Source organism: Perognathus longimembris, chromosome 23 (genome assembly GCF_023159225.1).
Source record: "Perognathus longimembris pacificus isolate PPM17 chromosome 23, ASM2315922v1, whole genome shotgun sequence".
Taxonomy (NCBI): Eukaryota; Metazoa; Chordata; class Mammalia; order Rodentia; family Heteromyidae; genus Perognathus; species Perognathus longimembris.
In genome coordinates this window covers 17,199,483-17,223,814 of record NC_063183.1, presented here as the reverse complement: position 1 = coordinate 17,223,814, position 24,332 = coordinate 17,199,483, and the positions used below count along the sequence as shown (strand labels likewise).

The window sequence follows — 24,332 nt, the reverse complement described above, 5'->3', positions numbered from 1 at the left end:
CCTGGACCAAGGCCTTAACACACAATATATAAAAATAGAAGTAGGTGAGGGCTGGGAATATGGCCTAGTGGCAAGAGTGCTTGCCTCCTACACATGAAGCTCTCGGTTCGATTCCCCAGCACCACATATATGGAAAACGGCCAGAAGTGGCGCTGTGGCTCAGGTGGCAGAGTGCTAGCCTTGAGCGGGAAGAAGCCAGGGACAGTGCTCAGGCCCTGAGTCCAAGGCCCAGGACTGGCCAAAAAAAAAAAAAAAAAAGAAGTAGGTGAAACAGCAGTAATGAATTTCTCTAAATACACTGCAAAAAAATAAAAAAGCAGTAACAACCAATCTTTTCAATGTAATAATTGAGTTTGCAGAGTTGAGACAGTCAGATGATAGGACTGACAGGTTCCAGGAGGGACCACAGGCAAGTTGCAGCCTTGCCTTCTTTTCCTTTCCATAAAAAGATGTTCCTGTAGAATCATCCAGACAGAGTTACCGTGCGCCACCAGCCAGCGGGGGCTGCACTCTTACTTGAACCTTAGAATGTAAGGTAAGTACCAATAACTGAATAACAAATTACATATGTAGGCATTTGCTTTTTACCATACAGCTTAATTTGCACACGCAGGAACAACTACATTTTCTTCCACCATGGGTCCAGAAAGAATGGCCTATAAGGAACAGGTTTTTTCTAATTGATTTATTTATTGTCAAAGTGATGTACAGAGGGGTTGCAGTTTCAAACGTAAGGCAATGAGTACATTTCTTATCAAATTTGTTATCTCCTCCCTCATTTTTCTCCCCCTTTCCCCCCTTCCCAGGAACAGTTTTTACTACAAAATATTTTTGTATGTGTGCCGGTACCAAGGCTATAACTCAAGGCCTGGACACTGTTTCTTAGCCTTTTCACTCAAGGCTGTTGCTCTGTCCTTTGAGCCACAGCTCCACTTCTGGCTTTTTGGTGGTTAATTGGAGAGAAGAATCTCACAGACTTTTCTGCTCGGACTGGCTTTGAACCATGATCCTCAAACGTCAACCTCCTGCGGAGCTAGGATTACTTGCATGAGCCACCAGTGTCCCAACACTACAAAACCTTTACTATGAATATTTAAATCTATAGTTTGGAAATATGAACATTAAAACAATCACATATTGCAGAGCAACCTCTTTAAAAGGGAGTTGTGAATTTGGTTGATGGTTCTGTATTTCAGGTAGTCCTCATAGCTATTTTTAACCACAGAGAGGTGGAATACAGTTGACTAATTGTCCAAAGAAACTGGCCTTGTAATTTTATAAAATGATTTAAAAAATCATTTGCACAATATATAGGTCTTCTTAATTGGATATTGCATATTTTTATCATTTTTATTGATGAACTACAATTATAACAAAACAGTCTACCATGGTTCATAGCAGGAATAGAATACGAGGGTCTATTTTAAGTAAAATATATCAATCAAATAAGAAAGAATGCTAACAAAGGATCCTAATTACTCTAGAAAATAACCAGAGAATCTAAATAAAACCTGTGAACTAAATCTGCTTCCAGTTCCTTTGGCCAGAATATTTCCCACTTTTCATTTAACCCTTGAACTGCTTTATTAGAGCACATTATTGGATGTTCAGCTTAAGCTCAGTGACACCGTAAAAATATATTGATATTAAATGAGATGTGCCAAGTGCTAGATTCTAAGACTGTGCATGGGTATTGAAGGCTACTGCCAGTCATTTAAAGTCTCAGTCATGAACTTCCCCCTCCCTTCTCCCTCTTTCAAAATAAATAGGAATAAATGGAAGTGGGATTTTTTTTCTTTTTTTCCATGTAATGTTTTATTTCATTGTCAGTTGACTTAATGACTAAAAGCAATACACGTTGGCTTTACATTTTTGTCTGCATTTCAGCCAATATATCTATATATAATATGTATTATATATGTATGTGTAATACCTATGTATATGTAATTGTGTACAGTCTTCTTTGGCTTTATACTAACTTCAGCACTGGAAATACTGTTAGGTAAAATGTGAAACTGCACCTACATTAATAAATGTTTTGGGGCTGGGGCTATGGCCTGGTGGTAAAGTGCTCATCTCATATACATGAAGCCCTGGGTTCGATTCCTCAGCACCACATATATAGAAAAAACCAGAAGTGGCACTGTGGCTCAAGTGGTAGAGTGCTAGCCTTGAGCAAAAAAGAAGCCAGGGGACAGTGCTCAAGCCCTGAGTCCAAGCCCCAGAACTGGCAAAAAACAAAACAAATAAATGTTTTGTGTTTTCCAACTTGAGAGAGAATAGATTCAAAAGGGCAGATAACACTTTAGTTTCATTTTGGAAATAGTTTTGACCTTGCAGAGCCCCTGAAATGGTCTCAGTACTTGCCAAGGTCCCCGGCTCACATCTGATGATCACTAGTGCTAGCTGCATGCAATGCGGTGCCGGCCACTGACAAAAAGCTGGAATAACAGGAAGTCCTTATCCCTGGGAAGGTGACTCCATTTTGCCAAATTGGCTGGAGAATGTTTATAAAACTCAGCAACTATACCTGCTATGTTTTTTTGTATCTTTATAATAAAATTCCTTAAAGCCAGTGGGCCACAGTTTTAATTCTAGCTTCTCAGGAGGCTGAGATTGAGGATTTAGGATCCGAGCCAGCCTGAACAGGAAAGTCGCTGAGCCTCTTATTTCCAATTAGCCACCAAAAAGCCAGAAGTGAAGCTGTGGCTTAAGTGATGGAGAATCTGCATTGGGCACCAAAAGCTAAGCAAGAACTCCAGGCTCTGAGTTCAAGCCCTAGTACCAGCGCTCACACATACACACACACACACACACACACACACACACACACACACACACGTAAAAAAAGAAAAGAAAACTGGGTTCTCTGATCTGAAGAACTTCTGATAGGTTCTAAATTTCCAAAGAATAGAAAATGGGATTTTTCAGATGTTTTTGCACATCTAACCCTGCACAGAAAAAACTAACCAACCAGTACTGGCAGAAAGGGGCCCACTTTCTTCTTTAAAGATGAACCCAGCCTCTTTCTTATGGCTCTCCTCACCACCTGCAACCCATTTCCTGCCTGATAGAGTTCTCTATCTTTCCTCAAGTAGTTTTAACATACTCCTGTCTCCCCATCACCCCAAAGAAGGGGATATGGCAGCTGTCTCTCTGGTTATCCTGCCACTTTATCTAGGGTGTTCATCCGTGGTTGCCTGCATTTCCTCACCTCTACCTTCAGTAACTTTCCCACTCTACTCCCACATGAACACCTGTCCAGTGACGCCAGTTTCCTCTTGGCTTCCAGCAGACTAGCTCTGTGGTGCTGGCTTTTCTCAAGACTCTGAAGAGGCTTGCTCAGTGGCCAGGCCTCCTTGGCATGCCGGCATGCCTTTGAGATAGGTTCCAGTATTGTAGCAGATCACATGTTCCTGAACACTTGGCCTGCTGACCTGTGCTTGACTCCTAGTTTCTTTTTAAGTCCTATTCTGTACAGTGGCACTGAAGGCAGAGAAGGAGTTAACAAAAGACTCCTGGTGATCTAGCAGTTGCTTTTTATCTGCTCACCCTGGCTGGTTTGATGGTTTGAAGGCGAAGTTCTCAGACTTTTTCCCATTTCAAAACACTTGATTGGTGATATTCAGTGAGCCATGTCCTTCCAGTGGCACACACAGGGTAACAATGACAGTGCCAGTGACTATATCCCTTTCCTTCCACTCAAGAAAGCATATTGGAAGCCTAGTGCTGTTGGCTCACACTTGTAATCCTAGCTACTCAGGAGGCTGAGATCTGAGGATCACAGTTTAAAACCAGACTGAGCAGTAAAGATTGTGAAGTGGAGCTGTGACTCATGTGGTAGAGCACTAGCCTTGGTCAAAAGAGCTCAAGAACAGCACCCTGGCCCTAAGTTCAAACCCCAGGAGTGGTACAAAATAAAAGAAGGAAGAGAGGGAGGGAGGGAGGGAAGGAAGAAAGGAAAGAGGGAGGGATGAAGGAAAAAAGGAAGGAAGGAAAGAGAGGAAGAAAGAAAGGAAGACAGAAAGACAAAAGAAAGAAGGAGGCAACCAAGCATATTGGATGCAAGCTGAGCAGGAGTGATCCAGAAATTGTCCAATGAGTTAAAAATCTGACATTTGAGAGTCAAAACTACAAGGGGGCATCTGACATGCTTCACAGATGATCACACATGGGCATCTTGCAGTGGTCTGGAGCCCTGTCATCTAGACATTATGGTTACATGAGGGCCTTTTGTTACTTATGCAAGTGCTAAAGCAAAAGCTTCTAGACAGCAAGAGAGGATACTAAGAGGTTGCAAGAGAGACCCCATCTGAGCTTCTCCAGCATAGCCACTGCAGTTTGATTTAAATAAAATGGATTGTTGTTTGGAATGTCTGGTGAAGGAGACTTGGACTTTTTCCTTTTTTCTGTGTCAGAAAAGGGTGGTTGGGCAATCAGGATGGTGGTGAGGGCCTGTGAGCCATGTCTGCTATAACTGAAGGTTGGCACTCTACCAATTCTACTTCTAGCTTATGGGTGGTTAATTGGAGATAAGTCTCACAGACTTTCCTGCCCGTGCTGGCTTTGAACTGAGATGCTCAGATCACAGCCTCCTCAGTAGCTAGGCTGACAGGCTTGAGCCACCAGCACTTAGCAACTCTTCTACTTTTAAGGACTTTTATAAATTTATTTTATTTTATTTTTGGCCAGTCCTGGGGCTTGGACTCAGGGCCTGAGCACTGTCCCTGGCTTCTTTTTGCTCAAGGCTAGCACTCTGCCACTTGAGCCACAGCGCCACTTCTGGCCGTTTTCTGTATATGTGGTGCTGGGGAATCGAACCCAGGGCCTCATGTATACGAGGCAGGCACTCTTGCCACTAGGCCATATCCCCAGCTCCAAGGACTTTTATAATTATAACAGGCTTGGCCAGGTCATTCAGGACAGTGTCCTTATTTTCAAGTCAAATGATCAATAACTTTAGTTTCACTGACAAGTCTATTTCCCCTTTGTAAGGTAGCCTAACATATTTACTGTTTCTGGAGATTCGAACATGGGCATCTTTGGAGGGCTAATATTTTTCCTACCACAGCAAACTGGAAAATTAAAAGTCAAAAGAATTCCTTCTGCTTAGAGGGTCTTGTCTTGCCTTTTACTTAATTAAATTGGTCATAAGCACTAAATATGCAGTGTCTGAGCTAGATGGTAATGTATAGATTTATGTGATTCTGGACGAGAATCTGATCTGACCTGACCTTTGCATGTTTAGCAGGATAGGTCTTTCAACACTTCCTGGATTGACTCTTGAAGTAGCCATGTTTTTGTAAATTACATTTCTCATCACAGAATTGTCACTGCATGCTTTGGAAATTCACCTACCTCATAAGATCAAAATACTTTACATTCATATTTTCAAAATATTTTCCACTATAACAATGTTCTAAGCTTTTTCCCATGCAATTCTATAAGATGAGTGTACTGGTTGGGCTGAGTAACCAACTATGTCATAATTCTGCAGATACAGTTAATATACATCTACGATCAGCAGTAACAGGTATTGTATAATTTGTTGAGAAACTAGCCTCAGGCACTTGAATAAAGCATGGACTTACTTTACTCACAGTCTGCATATACAGCTACAAAGTGATCGAACATCTTTTGTATTTCAAATTGGACATCATATTAATGAGACATCTTATACTAGCTTTATTTTTTTAATGCATGCTCTCAGGCCTTTAGTTGTACTTTAGGCCCTTAAAAAAATACATTATTGGGCTGGGAATATGGCCTAGTGGTAGAGTGCTTGCCTCATATACATGAAGCCCTGGGTTCAATTCCTCAGCACCACATATATAGAAAAAGCCAGAAGTGGTGCTGTGGCTCAAGTGGTAGAGTGCTAGCCTTGAGCATAAAGAAGCCAGGGACAGTGCTCAGGCCCTGAGTCCACGCCCCAGGACTGGCAAAAAGAAAAATTCTTTGCATTCTCACAATGCATCTTTGAAAGCACTTATCTGAACATAGACTTATCTTAAAAGTGATAATATTGCAATCATATATAAAGACAGCATTGAAATTGTACCTGACTGTTAGCTTTTTATATGGAATAGCTCTCTCAAGTATTGAGAAATTAATAATTTTTCTCTATAATTTCTAATAATTTAAATATCCCTTTAATCCATCTGTCTCCTTAATTCTTGAGTCATATACTTAAAACAAAGAGAGACTTAGATGAATTGTAAAGTCATCTAATTTCCAGACATCATCTAGTGTTTAAACACTGACATCAAAGCAAAGAGCCAATCAGAGTACATTTGGTCTGAAGCCCTATTGCTTGAATTGCTATAGTTTTCCTTTGTGCTAAAAAAAAAAAAAAAAAAAAAAAAAAAGGAAATCTGTGTCGCATTTTGACGATGTAATCCATAAAATCACATTATCTCCAGCAGTTGAACTTGGGCTCAGTAACCACAAGGAGGCATTGAAGCATCTCTTCAAAATGTGAAAAGCAATTTTATTACCAAAAACAAAAAAAGAAAAAGAAAGAAAGTTGCACTTCAATTGCTGAATTGCATATAAGCAGTTCTACCTGCTTGTGGATATGCACGCATTGCTTTTAAAGTTTATGCTTGGGTCCCCCCCACCTTTTTTTTTTTTTTTTAGATTTGAAGCATCAACAGAAAATGTTTCTGATGTTAGTTCATTCCTGGATTTTTTTTTTTTTTTTTTGGCCAGTCGTGGGCCTTGGACTCAGGGCCTGAGCACTGTCCCTGGCTTCTTCCCGCTCAAGGCTAGCACTCTGCCACTTGAGCCACAGCGCCGCTTCTGGCCGTTTTCTGTATATGTGGTGCTGGGGAATCGAACCTAGGGCCTCATGTATCCGAGACAGGCACTCTTGCCACTAGGCTATATCCCCAGCCCTCATTCCTGGATTTTTTTTGACATTAGTAGTCCGCATGTGTTTTCTTTCTGTTCTGTTTCCAGTAGAAATGAGGGCAAACCACAGGACTTTCTGAGTATAGATGAAGTAATTTATTTTAACTTTTATTGCTTTTTGGAGGTTAAAAGTTGTCTTGACTGAGAGCAGAAGCCTAATTTTTTGATATGAGAATTCCTTAAATACCGCTTTATAACAGTTGGTAATAAATTTGTGTGAGATCTGTATGTTAGTATAGAACAATTCTGGTATACTTTTAGAAAATGTCATGTAAGTTAAAAAGCCAAAATAACCTGGGCACTAGTGGGTTATGCCTGTAATCCTGACTACTCAGGAGGCTGAGATCTAAGGATAGAAGTTCAAAGCCAACCTGGGCAGGAAAGTTCACAAAATTCTTGTCTCCAGTTAATCACCAAAAAGCTGTAAATGAAGCTGTGGCTCAAGTGATAGAGTGACAGCCATAAGCAAAAAAACCCCTAAGGAACAGTACTCTGGTTCTGAATTAAAGTTCCAGTATTGGCCTGTGCATACACACACACACACACACACACACACACACACACACACACACATTTGAGAATAGGAGTCTATTTCTTTGATATGAAAATTCCTTAAGTAGAAATTCCTGAAAATAAGAATGGATTTATGTGAAATATGTGTATTCTTATAAACCAAATATTAAGACACATTCTTTTTTTAACCAGGTATATTTATTGTTACAATCTCTACTAATAATACATAATATTTAACCCTACTTATGTTGTATATTAGATATTAGGACTTTTTTTTCTCCTGGTGCACTGAAACTATGTATACTCCTTTTTTTTTAAATGCCAGTACTGGGGCTTGAACTCAAGGCCTCATGCTTTTTCTTAGCTTTTTGGAATCTATTTTCAAAGTGGTACATAGGATGCACAAATTGAAATGCAAACATTTATTCCAGCCAGAGCATAATGTTCTTACCTGCCATTATAAACACTCAAGCTCCGGGTCAGAAATCTTCTGTGTGTGTGTGTGTGTGTGTGTGTGTGTGTGTGTGTGTGTGTGTGACACAGATTCTTAGGAGCTGTGTTGCTACTGAATCTACACTGGGCACATCTTGCAGAATCGTACTTAATCCCCCAAGAAGCACCTCATTCTTGGGATTTGTATTGTCTCTACAAGATGCTGTGGAGAACATGTGGGCTGTGACATTTCGATATTCTCCTGTGCCATCGTGCTCTGTTGACTTGCTCTCTCTGGACTTTGCCTGGCAGGGTATCATGAGACGGTGCGAGACTGCATTGCTGATTTTGCCATACTTCAGAACATGCAGCTGGGGAGGCTGTGTGACATCAAAGGTACAGTTCTTTTTACAAAAATGGCTCTTTACAATTTTTACCAGTGGGTATTGATCAAATATTTCTTTTTTACTAGTTCTTTTCTTCCCCTTTGACAAGGATTTTGAATTTTTCTTAAAGAAGAATCCACCAATAAGAATTTAGGAGTGATTGAATCTTTTGTTTGAGGTAATAGAATTACAGTAAAGTCAAGTAGGTATTTGGATGGCTAGTCTCTTTAATTCTTAGAAGAGTTAAGTTATAGAGGAACTGATTTGGGCCAGGCACTGGTGGCTCATGCCTGTTATCCTAGCTACATAGATAGTTAAGATCTAAGGATCACAGTGTGAAGCCAACCCAATCTCTGGGACTCCAATTAACCAATTAACCAGCAAAAATTCAGAAATGGAGTTGTGGCTCAATTGGTGGAGCCGCAGCCTTGAGCCAGAAAAGCTAAGGGGCAGTGCCCAGGCACTGAGTGCAAAGCCCCTGTACTAGCACACACACACCAAAAGGGTAATTGATTTTGCCTGTTAACCAGCAATCAAAGCAACTTTTCATCTTCATATCAGCTCTTTTTCAAAATAACTTGTTAAAAATTACATGAATAAAAATTGGCATTAACTGATGACTTGGGCACTTTTCTAAATGCCGTATGCTACAGGTCTGGATAGCAATTTCTTTCCTACAGACCCAAATCTTGATTTATTGAAGTCTTGCAATGAGTGAGGTCACAATTTTATATCTGTGTCAATATAGTCTGTTAGGCTATCTGGGCATGAGTAGATCATATCAGAAATGAAGCATTGCATTTTTATTATAAGAATAAGAGGGAAGTGAAGACAGATTTTTAAAAGAAGCTTTTCAATAAATACAGAAAATCTAGTTATTAGAATATCATGAAGTGCCCAGTGGAGGAAATTCTTAGTAATACAGGCTTGGATGGGTAGACCTTCTTATGGAAAGTCAAGTTCTGAAACTAGTTGGGTCAGTTCACAGTCAGGTCTGGGTCCAGGAAAATGTCAAGGTCAGAATTCAAGTTAGCCTTTAAAATATAGATTGCAAAGGCTAATAATCTGTTTGTGAGCAACACATCAAAAACTCAGGACTACATAAAAATTAATTTATTGTTATTGAACAAGAATTTAACTTGTTTTGTTAAAGTATAATTGTTTCGGCCTTTATTTAAGCAAAACAAGAAAGAATTTTAAGTTATCAATGGCCAACTTAGTTGGCTCCCTGGAATGACATACTTTACATGATTCATATATATTTCAGCATCATTATTATTTTATAAATGCCATTTGGTAACAAAAATACATCAGCACTAGAAATTTACAGTGTCCTAAAATAATAATACTATAATTGCTTTAATCTGTTATCTAGGCACTAATATTGTTTTTCAGGAATGCAAAAAACATTAATGACTTGAGATTGATTTGTTAGTACAGAGCTATTTTAACTAAAAGCTGACTAGGTGGAGATCACTGAAGGGCAGCAGAGGGCAGACTTTGCTCTAATTTATTTGATTTTTGTTTGTTTGTTTGTGCTGGTATTGGGGCTTGAACTGAGGGCCTGTGCACTGTCCTGAGCTTTTGGGCTCAAGGCTAGTGGTCTACCATCTAAGCCACAGCTCCACTTCTAGCTTTTGGCTTGTTAATTGAAAGTAAGAGTGTCATGGACTTTTCTGCCTGAGCTGGCTTTGAACCTCAATCCTCAAAATCTCAGTCTCTTGAGTAGCTAGGATTATATAGATGAGTCACCAGCACCCAGGTGAATTAAATTTTTTCTTCAGCTTTTTAAATATATCCTTCTATATATATAGGAAAAATCACCACCAAAGAATATATACATATATACACATACATATATACATGTATACATATAATATGTATATATTATATATGTACATGTTATATTTTTACAAGATTCTCCTTACTGGAAAGACTTGGAAGTTTTAGGCATCTATATTAAATAATCCAGTAATTCAGTCTGTACCATTTGCTAAGAAAAATTTTGCTAACATGAACATTTCTGAGAGATTATGCCTTTACTTGGTATACTGTCTCTGTGATATAGCAATGCAACTTTAAAAGAGGTAAAGATTTGAAAAAGTAGTAACTTGGGCAGGAGTTGATGGGAGGTGATTATCAGGAAGATCAAGATTCCAGGCCAGGGCTGGGAATATGGCCTAGTGGCAAGAGCACTTGCCTCCTACACATGAAGCTCTTGGTTCGATTCCCCAGCACCACATATATGGAAAACGGCCAGAAGGGGTGCTGTGGCTCAGGTGGCAGAGTGCTAGCCTTGAGCGGCACGCACCTGTCACTATAGTTATATTGGGAAGTGTACATAGGAGGAACGCTATCCAGACTAGCCGGGGCAAAAATGTGAGACCCTATCTCAAAAATAACAAGAACATAAAGGGGCTGAAGCCACAGTTCCAGCAGTGCACCTGTCTAGCAAGAGTGAAGCCCTGAGTTTAAACCCCAGCAAGTAATAGAAGACACTTGCTTGTAGATAGAAGTGCTTCCTTCTGAAATAAAAATATCAATTTTGTGGAAGAATAATTATCATTTCAGTTTCATTAATTTCTAGTAAAAACTGTAGATTATCTGGTTATTCAGGAGGAATAAAGATAATCCAATGACACTGATAAAACTTGTCACTTGCTGCTGGCTATCAAATCAGGACTTAAGATACAGACTCTAATAGCTAATCTCTTCAATCCCTAGATAGTTAAGCTAGAGAGTAACTGATTTAGACTACTGACCAGCAATCAAAGCAGCTTTCATTGTCTTATAGCTCCTTTCCATAATGTCTTGTCAATTAATGGTTAATACTTGTAGCTTCATAATGAAACCACACTAATACTGCATACCGCAGTAATATATGTCATTTGCCAGAAATGGGCAAGAAAAATACAATTATCCATATGGTTTCTTATGGTTTATAACCTAGAGATTTCTTCCTAAAGAATTCTTTTTTCTTCTGCTCCTGAATCTATAAGAGATTTTTGCTGATACTAATGGTAGTTGCGTGTTTTTTGGAAGTACACTTTCATGGCTCCTCACACCTCCTTCATCATCTTCATTTTTAGTATCATTATTTTCTTCCAATAGTTGTAGGAGGAGTTCAGATTTAACAGGTCCATTTCTGTGTAGAATGCATTTCAGTCAGTCATTCCTTCCATCATTCCATCCCCTTCCCACTGACCCCTCTCCTGCCCGTCTCATCAGGTTTTCCACTTCCCTTTACACATATGTACATTAAGTGTTATGAAGGCATTTGTGCACCATTCCTCTGTCCACAACTCACCTTCTCAAGGCATGACTGTGTATACTTGGTGGTATTTCCTTTTCTTGGAGAAATGTTAACATTGTGAACCACCAGTCTTGAGTAAAAAAGGTAAGCAAGAGCAATAAAGCTCAGAATTCAAGCCCTAGTACCCACACACCAAAATTTACATAAATTAATACACAAATAAAAAATGAAAAGAAATTCTTTAGCCAAGCACCATAGCTCAGTTACCACCCTAGCTAATCAGGAAACTGAAATCTGAGGATCAAGCCTCAAAGCCCAGCCCAGGCAGGAACGTTTTTGAGATACTTACCTCCAGTTAGCCACCCAAAAGCCAGAACCGGAGCTATGATTCAAGTGGTAGAGCAACAGCCTTAAGGAGAAAAAAGCCAAGTGAAAGCCTGAGGTCCCAAGTTAAAGCTCCAGTATGGGCACTAAATAAAAAGAAATAAATTAATTAAAATTAAAAAGTAAATGACTAAAATGGAGTGAATAAGTAAATAAACCGGTTAGATTGCTAAGATACGTGGAAAGCCAGTCTAAATGAACTTCAGTATGGCATATCATATGCTTTTTATTTTAAACTGCATGATATCAATTAGAGGCCATAGTTCACAGGGTCATTTGCCTTTCAGTCAGTACTAAACATTGTGCTTGCTGATTTTTTTTTAGATGACAATGTGAATATCATCTACATCTCCTCCCTTCATATGAACGATGAGTTAAGGCTCTATTACCAAAAAATCCTGAGTCTACATGCAGCTGTCAAAACCGGGAATGTGAACTACAGAAATGACCTGAAGAACAGGCTCAAAATTATCACCCCCGAAGCTGTAGACTTCTTCACAGTGAGTTTGTCTTCTAATTACTACGGCTTCAGGGATGCAGTAAAATTAAATTGGAAATTTTATAACTTGTAACGCTCGGCTACACATCAGTGAAATATTATTGCAAGTTTAACAGCCTTACTGATTAGACTACCAGTTGAACTATAAGGAAATAAATATCCCAGGTTTAACTTTCAGACTTAGTTGAGCTACTTCTGCCCGGTTTCTCTGTGACTGGAGCCTAATTTCATCTATTGAGTGATACTATCAAGTAGGTGAATTTATAACATCTGTCATCCTTTTATCTTGATTTTGTGTGGAGGACTCCAGAGCAGAGAAGGCATGGCTTTGTTGCCATCACAAAGCTCCTTAAGGACAGAATCCAAGCCAGAGCCCTGTTCTCTGACTTCCACACAGATTTTTCTGATTATAACCCCTACCTTGCCCCATGGGCCCTAACAAACAAAGTTCAGCTCATCCCTTCTCTTCTTCTTTTCTGTTTTTCTTTCCCTCTTTTCCATTCTTTTCTTTTCATCTTCTTTACCCTTCTTTCATTCCTTTTCCTTTCCTTCTTTCCTTTTCTCTCTTTCTTTCTTTTTGTGCCAGTACTGGGGCTTGAACTCAGGGCCTTGCACTCCTGCTTAGCTTTTTCCACTCAAGACCAGACTCTAGTACCTCCACTTCTAGCTTTTTGCTGGTTAATTGGAGAGAAGAGTCACATGGACTTTTCTGTCTAGGTTGGCCTTGAAACATGAGCCTCAGATCTTAACCTCCTAAGTAGCTAAAATTACAGGCGTGAGCCACTGACGCCCAGCCAGATTTTTCACTGTACTGATTTTTTTTTTTTTTTGCCAGTCCTGGGCCTTGGACTCAGGGCTTGAGCACCGTCCCTGGCTTCTTCCCGCTCAAGGCTAGCACTCTGCCACTTGAGCCACAGCGCCGCTTCTGGCCGTTTTCTGTATATGTGGTGCTGGGGAATCGAACCTAGGGCCTCGTGTATCTGAGGCAGGCACTCTTGCCACTAGGCTATATCCCCAGCCCCACTGTACTGATTTTTAATGAATGAAATGTATCCTGAGTAGAAACCTATTCCTGAACAAGAGAACTTTGGGAAATATATTGGGACCATGACGTTAGGGGGTCCTAGAAAAAGGCATTTCTAGCCAGGAGCTGGTGGCTCACACCTGTAATCCTAGCTACTCAGGAGGCTGAGATTTGAGGATCCTGCTTCAAAGCCAGCCCACCAGGAAAGCCCAGGAGAGTCTTATCTCAGATTAACCTCCAGAAAACCAGAAGTTGCCTGTGGCTCAAAGTGGTAGAGTGCTAGCTTTGAGCAAAAAGAACTCAGATACAGTACCCAGGCCCCAAGTTTAAGCCCCAGGCCAACATACACACAAAAAAAGGCATTTCTGCTTCTTGGTGTGCTCAGCAATTTGTCACCCAGATTCATTGCTCTTAAGAGGAAGAGCTCATAAATGGATGACCCAGCTGTTTAATTGGTACCTATGTTGTTGCTTTTTTTTTTTTAATTCCAGTCCTGGAGCTTGAATTTAGGGCCCGAGCAACGTCCCTGAGCAACTTTCTGCTAGTGCCCTACCACTTGAACCACACCACCACCTCCAACTTTTTCTGACTAGCATTTTATAGATAAGAGTTGCATGGACTTTTCTGCCCAGCCTAGATTCAAACTATGATCCTTGGATCTCAGTCTCCTGAGTAGCTAGGATTACAGGCACAAGCCACCAGCACCAGCTTCATTGATACCTTTGACAGTGGACCACAGGAAGGCAAGGGCAGAGGAAGGGGAAGCAAGAGAAAGGACAGAAAACAGATCATAGTCATTTGCGTGTTCTTGGGAAGCTTCCGTGTACTCTATCAACACAAGGATCACTTTGATGACAATTGATTATTGCCCAACCCTGATGGCAGAGTTACTATGGACACTAGGAAGCAAGGAAGGGAAATAATTATTATTAATGTTCAGTTACATTTGTCTTGCTCACCAGAAAGAAGTCCGTGCCTGCTAGCTGCCAAAAAGAAGTTTATTGTACATCTGAAATGTCCACAGATGTTGAAAAGGCAAGGAGTAGGAAATGGGATATATAAAGAGGAAATTGAGTGAAGTAGACTTAAAAAATTTCATAGTATATAAAGCTATGCCTACATGTAATCCTAGCTACTCAGGAGGCTGAGTTTTGAGGATTGTGGTTCAAGACCAGCCAGGGCAGACAAATCTGAGAGACTTATTAACTAGCAAAACAAAACCCAGAAGTAGAGGTGTGTCTCAAGTGGTAGAGCTCCAGCCATGGGCAGGAAAAGCTGAGCAAGAGTGCAGAATACAATTACTGTGAGAATTTTTTTTTTTTTTTGTCCATCCTGGGGCTTGAACTCTGGGCCTGGGAGCTAGCTGTACCTGAGCTCTTCAGCACAAGGCTAGCACTTGAGCCACAGCACCACTACTGTGAGAAATTCTTAGCACACATATTCTCATTTGATCCTCTGTGTAAATAAAACAGAAATGATCACTTTTTTTTTTTTTTTTTTTTGCCAGTCCTGGGGCTTGAACTCAGGGCCTAAGCACTGTCCCTGGCTTCTTTTCGCTCAAGGCTAGCACTCTACCACTTAAGCCACAGCGCCCCTTCTGGCTTTTTCTGTTTATATGGTGCTGAGGAACTGAACCCAGGGCTTCATGCATGCTAGCAAGCCCTCTACCACATTCCATATTCCCAGCTAGATCACTCTCTTTTTAAGGGTAGGCAAACCTAGCTTCACTTTCTAGTCCAAGGTCTTAGCAGGGCCAGAGTGTGAACTAAAAATCTGTCTACCCTAGAATACTGAAAGTACTGTTACCTCTCTGGTCCTTCTTTTCTTCATCTATAACATGAGGTGATAGATTAGATAACTCCAAAGTCCTCTCCAACTGTATATATATTCCTATTATCTGGGAAAATTACCCTTGCAGTTGGCACTCTCAAATGCAGAGTTCCAGTCAGAGAGTAGATCTATTGCTGAGCAAGAACACGTCGACAAGGTTGTAAGTACTTAATACTTATTCTCAAAGTTTAAATTTAAATTAATTGAGTAATTAATCACTCATAGGCAATGAACTTTTTAAAATACAAAAATTAAACTCTCACTTTCAAATCAGTTTCTGCTCATGTCTAGCTGTTTCCTTATTCCTTTTTAATGAGTTTGAGAGATTGTATCAGTGCTGATTTTCATTCAAATGGATGACTTTGAAGAGATGTTTTTTGAAATGTGCCAAAATCTTTTTGTATATATCTCGCCACACTACTATTCAATGCTTGGATTTTTAAGGGTAAATGTGCTTCCATAAAAGTGATCATGTCTCTTTTAGGGCATTTTAAAGTTTTTTTAAGACACTCTATACAATTCCCTTTTGTCTCAGGCCAAGGAAATAAATCAATGGTGATAAATGTGATCCTAACACAAGGGAATCATGAACATTTTAGATTTTTGTCATCTGTGATCTCCGGTGTCTGGAAGTGATTTTTCTCTAAATGAACATATCACATCTGTGGTTGGTAATGTGTCTTCAGCTATCATCCAGTCATATTTGCGTCTTTATTAAATATATATCAGATATAATACCATGGTACCATCCTGCCTGAACATGAAAGCATGCCTAGAGAACACTATAATATGGAGTTGGAAAGAAAACTTGCCAATAGAAATAAGCAAACCTAAAAAAGACAGGAATCTGTCCTGGCTGGAAATGTGCTCAGAACTCTTGTCGGTTCTGTTGTTTGATCTGCTGTCCTTCTTCATAGCTCATAAACCCACCCAACCTTCTTCTCTTCTCACTCCCTGCATGAGATGGGGGTGGGAGGAGGAGTGGCCACAGTGATATGTCAGCTGTACTAATGGGTTTGTGAATGGATACCATGTTGTGTGGATCAAGTGAGGGACCACATGGCTAGGGCTTTGACCTTGTCAGGTTACCTTGGACATTGTAACCGAAGTCAGTTTACCTGGATGACTGATTATTATTGGAATAATTAGGGAAAAGGGAAAGTAGTGAAATAAGCGGGGGGGGGGGGGGCGGGGGGGAGGGAAGGCAATGACAAACCAGATGGGAAACAAATCCCAGCAGATGCTACCACTAGCCATCAGGTAGCAGAGGTGAGGAACCTTACTATTTCCCAGGGTCATTTAGATATTTACCACATCATTTGAGGGCCAAACAAGGCATCAATACAGACAGATGGCTGATGGCAGTACATGTATCTGTCCCATCATGGACCAAATGATTTGGGGGGCCTTGGCCTTATATAACCGGGCCTATGGACCACAGTTCCTCCATCCCTGGGTGGAACATTGATTTCACTCTCAGAATACCCTTTTCCCCCTATGTTTTACTTGTTTATATATATATTTTCGAGATACAGTGTGACTATGTATCCCAGGCTGGCCTCAAACTCATGATCCTCTTACCTCAACCTCCTAAGTGTTGGATTTGCTGATATAAACAGTAACATGCAGCTCAGAAATACAGCTGCCAAAAGGGAGGGCAGTACTGGAGTTTGAATTTAAGGTCTCCTGTTTAACAGGCAAGAACTCTAACATGTGAACCATACTCCCAGCCCTTTTTTATCTTTTTTTTTTTTGGCCAGTCCTGGGGCTTGGACTCAGGGCCTGAGCACTGTCCCTGGCTTCTTCCCGCTCAAGGCTAGCACTCTGCCACTTGAGCCACAGCGCCGCTTCTGGCCGTTTTCTGCATATGTGGTGCTGGGGAATCGAACCTAGGGCCTCGTGTATCCGAGGCAGGCACTCTTGCCACTAGGCTATATCCCCAGCCCCCTTTTTTATCTTAGTCATTTTTCAGGTAAGGTCTTGGGATGCTGGTTTTTTTTTTTAAATCTTTATAATTGGGTAAAAAAATATATAACATAACATACAGTTTACTACCTTAGCCTTTTTTTTTTTTTTTTTTTTTTTTAGCCAGTCCTGGGGCCTGAGCACTGTCCGTGGCTTTCTTTTTGTTCAAGGCTAGAACTCTACCACTTGAGCCACAGCACCACTTCCCACCTTTTCTGCTTATATAGTGCTGAGGAATGGAACCCAGGGCTTCATGCATGCTAGGCAAGCACTCTACCGCTAAGCCACATTCCCAGCCCCTATCTTAACCATTTTTAAATGTACAGTAGAATGGCATTTAGCATACTTACCTTTTTGTGCAACCATCATGACTATCCGTTTTCAGGAATTACCATCATCCTCAGGAGAAACTCTACACAAATTAACCAATTAGTGCAGAAGAGCTCTTGTTTGGCAAGTATTATTTCAAGAGCTGAAAGCAACCAAAGGCCTTTAGCCCAACTCCTTATTTGAATACAGGGAACTGAAGTTCACAAAAGTCCAGTGTGCTAATTCAACTAGCAAATTACAAATTCAGGCAAAACTTGACATTCAGGGGATCTTCCCAGTCTAACGCTCTTCTCCCTATACAGAGTTTTTATACTATTCAACAGTCTGAAAACTGAATATTCCTCCAAGCTAGTCACTCAGCATTTCTCCACATTTTTATGCTAACAGATTAAAAGCTTTGCACAAACATTGAAGTAGCCTCTGGCCTATAAAACCCTTGAATTCCCTCAAAGCTCTGGTACCTTTGCTTTACATTATTTGCAATGCTTTGCATTATTTGCACATTTTAATCGTGTATGTGCGTGCATGCGTATGCACACACACACTAGAATTGGAGCTGGAATTCAGGGCCTGGTACGCTTGCTTTAGCTTTTTTACTCAAGGCTGGCACTCTACCACATGAGCCACATCCCTATGTTTAGCTTTTGCTAGTTAAACAGAGATAAGAGTCTCTCTGATTTTATCTACTAGGGCTTGCTTCTAACAGGGGTCCTCAGATTCTAGCCTCCTGAGTAACTAGGATTAGAGGTATAAGCCACCGGAACCTGGCTTGGATTTATTTGTTTGTTTTGCCAGTCCTGGGGCTAGAAATCAGGGCCTGGGTACTATCCCTGAGCTTCTTTTGCTCAATGCTAGAACTCCACCACTTCAGCCACAGTGCCACTTCTGGCCTTTTCTATTTATGTGGTACTGAGGAATCAAACCCAGGGCTTCATGCATGCTAGGTAAGCACTCTACCACGAAGCCACATTCCCAGACTTGGCTTTATTTTTAAAACAAAGTTTTCCCTGTAAAAACGATCATTACCATTTATTTATTAACTATTGAACCACAACCATACATCATAGTAGTTGTTTTGTATTCATGATCTTATTTTAGCCTTAGAATAAAATATGAGTGGTTTTTATTCCCATTTAACAAATAAATGGACTCACAGAGACTAAGTCACTTGTCCAAGTCCATGCAGTTTGTAAGTAATAGAGCTGGATTCAAAGCCAGAACTGTCTGATTTCAAAGCCCCATGCCACCCTCTTTAGTTAAGGGAGTAAACCGCCTTGGTTCTAATGTTCTATACTGGGGGAATGCCCTTTCCACCCCCATTTCCATCCCAGCTTCTTTCATGACACCAGTACTACCTAACATTCATTGTACCCCATATATTATTATAAATGATTTATATGTGTTGTTTTATTTAATCCTCACAACATCCCTAAAAGGTAGGTCCTATTATACTCATTTTAAAGATAAAGAAAGTGAAGCATAAGGAAAACAAATAACTTGGTCTTTCAATTCTCTCTACCAGCCTATGACCTATGGCTTTCTATGCTGTGCCTCTAAGGCACTGCGTAGCTCCTGGTGGCCCTTATCTACCTCGTATTAGTTATGTATTGCCTATCCTTACTTGTGTACCCATTCCTTGAGAGCAGAAGCACGGCCATATTAGTTTTGTTGTTTGGTTTCCACCTGGCTCTGTCCTCTGCTATTTAGGCATGAATAGAATTACTTATGTAATAGAGAGAGTTACATCCATTGCTGAACTAGGCCTGACTACTCAAAATTAAAAGGAGTTTGAATTGGAACATGAATCCGAGTCATGTATAACTTTTCAAATACCTTCTATTCATGTCTTCTCTCCCGACTTATTGGCTTGAACCATTGAGAACCACAATTAAATGGTATGTTATCTGAACTAGACTTTGCAATAGAATTTCAGCAAGAGGGTACCCAAGTCAAGTGTCTTTTTCTTACCAAAGCATTCAAAGAGTTGCCAGATTCGGAGTCGGATAATGAAGAATTCTGGGGGGCTTTATTTTCTCCATTTTTTTGGTATTGACTTTCCAGACACGTTAGTGTTAAACCATGCCAGAAGTGTTGCTGAGATGAATCACTATTATCCAAAGGCCGCCAGCCTCTTTTCCTTCTGACAGAAGGATAATTCCACGTGGATCAAATAAATACAGATGTGTAGTAATTAGTTCTATTCCCAGCGAGCCTATTTCCAACACACTAAAGATGTGAGCGATTATGGAACCTCACCCCAACAGCTTTTATCAATTTAAACTGCTAAACAACAGGATAGGTCATAACCCAGCCTGCTATTAATAATGTATTTATTATGTACAACATTATAAATTAGGTGTGTGGACAAGAGAATAAAAAAAGGACAGACACCTCTCTTAACAGGCATTATATGATCTTCCCACAGAAACATCACATGTGCCTGTCCACTCACCTGATGTATAGTCCTAAGGCAATCAAAAGAATAAAAAATCTCATCCGAGGAAAAGAGGCCTACATCGTGGGTGGGTTTCTCCACAGAGATGATTTAGCCGTGGCTGATATGTTAGATGTACCCATCCTGGGCTCGGAGCCTGAGGTGGTGCAACTTTATAGTTCCAAGTCTGGCAGTAAACGGATCTTTGACAAGGCCAATGTACCAATCCCTCCTGGAGTATATGACATATGTTCACATGAACAGGTACGTATGGTGACAAGGTGCCATTCACAAATTTCACATTCTGTCGACCTTGTATTAACCATGAAGATCATATACTTGAGTTGATTTAAGGAGTCTGCGTGAAGCCTGCAAGTTTTCATATTTCTTTCTAGTGGTCTTACAGAAATTTGGGGAATTTCCAAAATATTTACCTTTAAGGCATTTCAGATTGTTAAAAATTATGATTTTGGGGCTGGGGATATGGCCTAGTGGCAAGAAAGCTTGCCTCGTATACACGAGGCCCTGGGTTCGATTCCCCAGCACCACATATACAGAAAATGGCCAGAAGTGGCGCTGTGGCTCAAGTGGCAGAGTGCTAGCCTTGAGCAAAAAGAAGCCAGGGACAGTGCTCAGGCCCTGAGTCCAAGGATCAGGACTGGCAAAACAAACAAACAAACAAACAAACAAAATTTATGATTTTGGCCAGGTACTGATGGCTCATACCTATAATGCTAGCTACTCAAGATACTGCGATCTGAGGAACATGGTTCAAAGCCAGCTGGGGCAGGAAAGTCTGTGAGACCATTATTTCCAATTAACCAACAAAAAAGCCAGAAGTGGAGCTGTGACCCAAGTGGCAGAATATTAGCCTTGAGTGAAAAGCTCAGAGACAATGCCCAGGCTGAGTTCAAACCCAGGATCAGCGTGTGCTCTCTCTGTCTCTCTGTCTCTCTGTGTCTGTATCTCTCTCTCTGTCTCTCTCTGTCTCTCTCTGTTTCTGTCTCTCTCTCTCTCTCTCTCTCTCTCTCTCTCTCTCTCTCTCTCTCTCACACACACACACACACACACACACACACACTTTGGGCTAATCTGCATCAACATTGAATACCTTATCAGCCAGTCAGCCATTTAGCATAGGACCTTGAAAAACATCGAGTCAGTTTTTGCCTGAAAAAAAAAAAAGGAGGAGGAGGAGGTTTGGAAAGGTCCAGGAAATGAACTTTCCTTCTGAGTCAGATTGCAGAGAATTGCTGATATTCTCAGCTCTGAGGGGAAAAATAAATACATAATAAACAAATAAGGGAAAATATATAAATATATGTTTACATAGAAATATATGGGGAATATGTCCATATACATTATATATGTATATGTGTGTACATATATTGTGTGTGTGTGTGTGTGTATTATGTATGTATGTACTTGGCTCTCCAGACAGGGCCCTAGGAGGAGGAGGATAGAAAAGAACCAAGAGAGAGGGGTGAAATGGCTCAGGAATGGAACTGCTTCTGGTTTTGCCTTGAACCAGGGCTGTGGTTCTGTAATTCTAGCAGGTAGTTACAGGCCACAAATATTTGGAGCAATTCATTAGCCGCTAGGAATGTTTTCTCTTTGAGCTGACTCTGGCAGGTGTTCTCTCATTTATCTGCCATCTGTTTTCATAATAAAGAAAATTACAAGACAACTGGCTGTTAACATTTCCTAACCTCTGTTTTAGTACATCTCTTGACCGTTACTCTGAGCCAATCACCAATTATCTCCCCTACTCACTTCTTGGGAAGCTGAAGAACCATATACAAAGAGATAGTTTGTCAGAGACTGTATTTAGGGGAAGCCCTTCTAAGAATTTCAGTTGCTTGCTCATCATGTTATATGCCACAAGTCATGGAATGCCTAAATCGAGTCTTTCAACAACTGATACTCTGCAGAGACAAGTGGGAAGAAGCTATGAGCTTATTGAATTGCCCTAAAGTATTTGAGTCTTGTTAGAGTGTTTTTGTTAATATCTAGGCTCGTGGAAAAAGCACGGTCTGCGAAAAGGCCCAGGAAGCTTTAGTGGCTTAGAAAGCTCCCTCTGAGTTACTGGATCTCTTTTCATTATTATTAATTTATGCTGGACTTTGAAAATAACAAGGAAGATTGCTCAACTCTGCTTCCCAGTAGAATTTGTGGGCCAGTAAACGTAATACAAAGCAAAATAGCCCTTAAAATGGTACAGTTTCATGCATACACATATTATTATTAAACAATCTTCAAGACTTAAAATGTATGTGCAGTATTTAAATTGATCCTTGATTTCATCTTTGCTGATGAGAATTCAGGCATTATTTTCCTCTGAAATATTTTAGAACTTTATATATTCATTGTGGCTAGCCTCCGAATTGTAGTAAGCCTCTGTCTAGTGAACATATTTAGAAGGAAGATTAAAAGTTTCTTTATTGCTGGGTACTGGTGGCTTATAATCTTAGCTATTCAGGAGGCTGAGATCTGAGGATCCTGGTTCAAAGCCAGCTGGGGCAGGAAAGTTCGTGACATTCTTATCTCCAATTAACCAGTAAAACACTGGAAGTAGAGCTGTGTCTCAAGTGATACTGTGTTAGCCTTGCTCAATAAAGCTGTGACAATGGCCAGGCCCTGATTTCAAGTGTCAGGACCAGAAAAAAAAAATCCTCATAGATGCATCAGATTTCAAGGATGTGGTATATATAAATATCATAACAGCAAACTAAATTGTAACTGAGTCTGCTTTTTTTGAAAAGCAAACAAACAACAAACATGTATCTGAGGCCATTGGGAACTGAAGTACTCCACAGAGATTTTTCCACATAGTGAGTGTCCTATCTAATCAATCTCGGTGTATCAGTATTTTGGATCTGCAGATGGTGATGGATCAATAGCACTGATTTTTCACTGTTGTGCAATATAAACTGGTAAAGGAAAACTGACTATTTTTAACAAGTAATATTTAGTAAATATTCCAGAGTATTAGTTGGATTTTCACAGTAGTCATTTTTTTTTCTTTTACTCTTCGCCAGCATAAAAGAATCACAACAAAAATGACCTTTTGAACAGATAGACTCAAACAGACAAAGACAAATGTTTGGAAATAGCCTAAAACCACTTGGTTGATGATTTTTTTTAAAAAAAGCATAAGCACAGTGAGCATATTCTGGTTTGATTCATAAAGTAACCATGCAGTTTCCTTTCTGGCCTGTGCTTCGTATGAAATATCGACAGCTTTAGTTAAATAATCAAAAATGGCAGTGCTATTTTAAAGTACTGTTCAATTTTCACTTAAAGATAGCACATAATTCTTTCCAGTGGCATAGTCTTTACAATCCTATTGATCGTTTTCATTACTGTAGGAGACCTATCAAAGATACCCATTTATATGCATCTCAAAAGCAACAAATAATAGGATTTGGAAGAAAGAGATAATTCTATTAGTCTATGAAACCTCTAAATATACCCAAATGTATGATTTTAAAAGACTGCCAGAACACCTTGCCTTACAATAGCAGATTTTTTCATCTAACATTAATAGACTGAAGACCATTTCTACTGTGACCACAGTACACTAAAAATATGATTAAATATAGAATCTGTCTTCCCCACCCATTAAAGAAAGAAGGTATGCAACTTTAGAAGACATATTTAAAAGCCTTCCTAGGCTATGTTCATTACCACAGATATGTAAATCAGGATACCTTGTTTAAACATCCAAATTATCCATAAACATTACTTGATGGTTAGAGAGCCAAAACCATTTCATTTTCACCCTCTCAGAATGCCCTATACTTGGGTAAGGTTTCTGGGGGGCCTCAAGTGTGAGTATTTGTTATTTTTTCCCCACAAATTTCATGCAGCATCCCCAAGAACATTTGGTAGATAGCCATAACTCAAAAGGACAGACCATGCCTTTAAACAAAGTACATTTACTTTTACATGGTACTGAGGTCTGTGCTCAGGCCCTGAGTTCAAGCCCCAGTATAACACTGTGTGTGTACGTGCGTGCAAGTGTGTGTGTATGTGTGTGTGTGTGTGTGTGTGTACTGGGGCTTGAACTCTGACTCAAATTCTCACTTGTCTTTTTTCTCAAGGCTGGCACTCTACCACTTGAGCCACACCTCCACTTCTGGTTTTTTGGTGGTTAATTGGAGATAAGAGTCTCATGGACTTTTCGGCCTTGGCTGGCGTCCAAAGGGAATCCTCAGGTCTGAACTAGCTAGGATTATAAGCATTAATCCATCAGAAACCAGCAAGATTACACTTTTAAACATGTCTTTGATCTCATTGCTTAATGTTTTATATACATATTATATGTAATATATATACATATATAATGCACACAATACTCTTCTTTAACCGGT

General features: G+C 40.0%; 1 protein-coding gene across 1 annotated transcript in view; it reads left to right on the top strand.

Moving 5' to 3' along the window:
* Positions 1–24,332, top strand: part of Iqch (IQ motif containing H) — a 135,155-nt gene that overhangs the window by 31,770 nt on the left and 79,053 nt on the right. The window contains exons 11-12 of the mRNA XM_048333123.1: positions 8,167–8,250; positions 12,202–12,377. Of these exons, the coding sequence (XP_048189080.1) occupies positions 8,167–8,250; positions 12,202–12,377 (260 nt within the window). The remainder of the gene's footprint in view (positions 1–8,166; positions 8,251–12,201; positions 12,378–24,332) is intronic.